Consider the following 1,574-nt stretch of genomic DNA (forward strand, 5'->3'; position numbering starts at 1 on the left):
CTCTTTCTCCCTTTTCTCCCTATTCTACCTGGGACATCCCATTTCATTTAAGAGCTGTTATCTGACCAGCTACATCTGACTCAGTGTTGTGCAAGGGTCAGACCCAGTAGGATCAAGCCTCAAAAAAAGTAGTATAAACCCAGAAAAATATCAATAAGCAGGATTATCACAAGAGAAAAATTCAGGCTCATGGTCTAAGATCAACTCTGGGCAATGTGCGGAGAAGGGGCGGCAGGTTATTGTCGGTGAAACAGCGTCCATTGGGCCTGTTTCCACAGGGCATCCTTGAGCTCCTGGTTCCTCATGCTGTAGATGAAGGGGTTCACTGCTGGAGGCACCACCGAGTACAACACTGCCACCACCAGGTCGAGAGATGGGGAGGAGATGGAGAGGGGCTTCAGGTGGGCAAACACTCCAGTGCTGATAAAGAGGGAGACCACGGCCAGGTGAGGGAGGCACGTGGAAAAGGCTTTGTGCCGTCCCTGCTCAGAGGGGATCCTCAGCACCGCTCTCAGGATCTGCACATAGGACAGCAGAATGAAAACAAAACACACAAATGCTAAACAGGCACTAACCACAATCAGCCCAACTTCCCTGAGGTAGGAGTGTGAGCAGGAGAGCTTGAGGATGTGGGGGACTTCACAGAAGAACTGGTCCACGGCATTGCCCTGGCAGAGGGGCAGTGAAAATGTATTGGCCGTGTGCAGGAAAGAATTGAGAAACCCACTGCCCCAGGCAGCTGCTGCCATGTGGACACAAGCTCTGCTGCCCAGGAGGGTCCCGTAGTGCAGGGGATGGCAGATGGCAACGTAGCGGTCATAGGCCATGATGGTGAGGAGAGAATACTCAGCTGAAGTAAAAATGAGAAAGAAAAAGAGCTGGACAGCACATCCTGCATAGGAGATGGCCCTGGTGTTCCAGAGGGAGTTTGCCATGGCTTTGGGGAGAGTGGTAGAGATGGAGCCCAGGTCAAGAACAGAGAGGTTGAGGAGGAAGAAGTACATGGGGGTGTGGAGGCGGTGGTCGCAGGTGATGGCGGTGATGATGAGGCCGTTTCCCAGGAGGGCAGCCAGGTAGATGCCCAGGAAGAGCCCGAAGGTCAAGAGCTGCAGCTCCCGTGTGTCTGCGAAGGCCAGGAGGAGGAAGTGGGTGATGGAGCTGCTGTTGGACATTTGCTGCGTCTGGGCAGGGGGACCTGTCCAAGGAGGAAAAGGCAGTGACAAACTGGGAGAGACTTCTCTGAGGAAATCCCAATGCCATTCCTCACAGAAATCCCCCTCCCACAGCTGAATGAGGAATGACCCAGCTCATTCCCAACCCCACAAACTCAGTGACACTCTCCCTTATAGGGTAAAATACTACTTCGTCACCTACTTTCCATGAGGGCACCTCTGGGGCACGAGTCAGAGGCAGAGTCAGAGGCAGAAGAGAAGCTGACCCGCACCTCCTCCCAAACTCCTTAGATGCAGAGTTCAACAGAGGGGTGGGGAAACAAGGAGAAACACGTCTGTGCTCTGAAAAAATGAAGCGAGGAGAGGGAGTCAGGCAGGCGTGCAGTGAAGCCTTCTCCTCAG

General features: G+C 53.6%; 1 protein-coding gene across 1 annotated transcript; it reads right to left on the reverse strand.

Moving 5' to 3' along the window:
* Positions 1-236: 236 nt before the first annotated feature.
* On the reverse strand, positions 237-1,199 carry LOC309684349 (olfactory receptor 14A16-like; the record flags this gene model as incomplete). The annotated part of the gene is made up of 1 exon (XM_082500277.1): positions 237-1,199. The coding sequence occupies exon 1, from the start codon at positions 1,170-1,172 to the stop codon at positions 237-239; it is 936 nt and encodes a 311-aa protein (XP_082356403.1). The 5' UTR covers positions 1,173-1,199.
* Between the last annotated feature and the right edge of the window lie 375 nt (positions 1,200-1,574).

The sequence above is a fragment of the Vanellus vanellus genome (genome assembly GCF_965231255.1).
Source record: "Vanellus vanellus genome assembly, contig: HAP1_SCAFFOLD_53, whole genome shotgun sequence".
Taxonomy (NCBI): Eukaryota; Metazoa; Chordata; class Aves; order Charadriiformes; family Charadriidae; genus Vanellus; species Vanellus vanellus.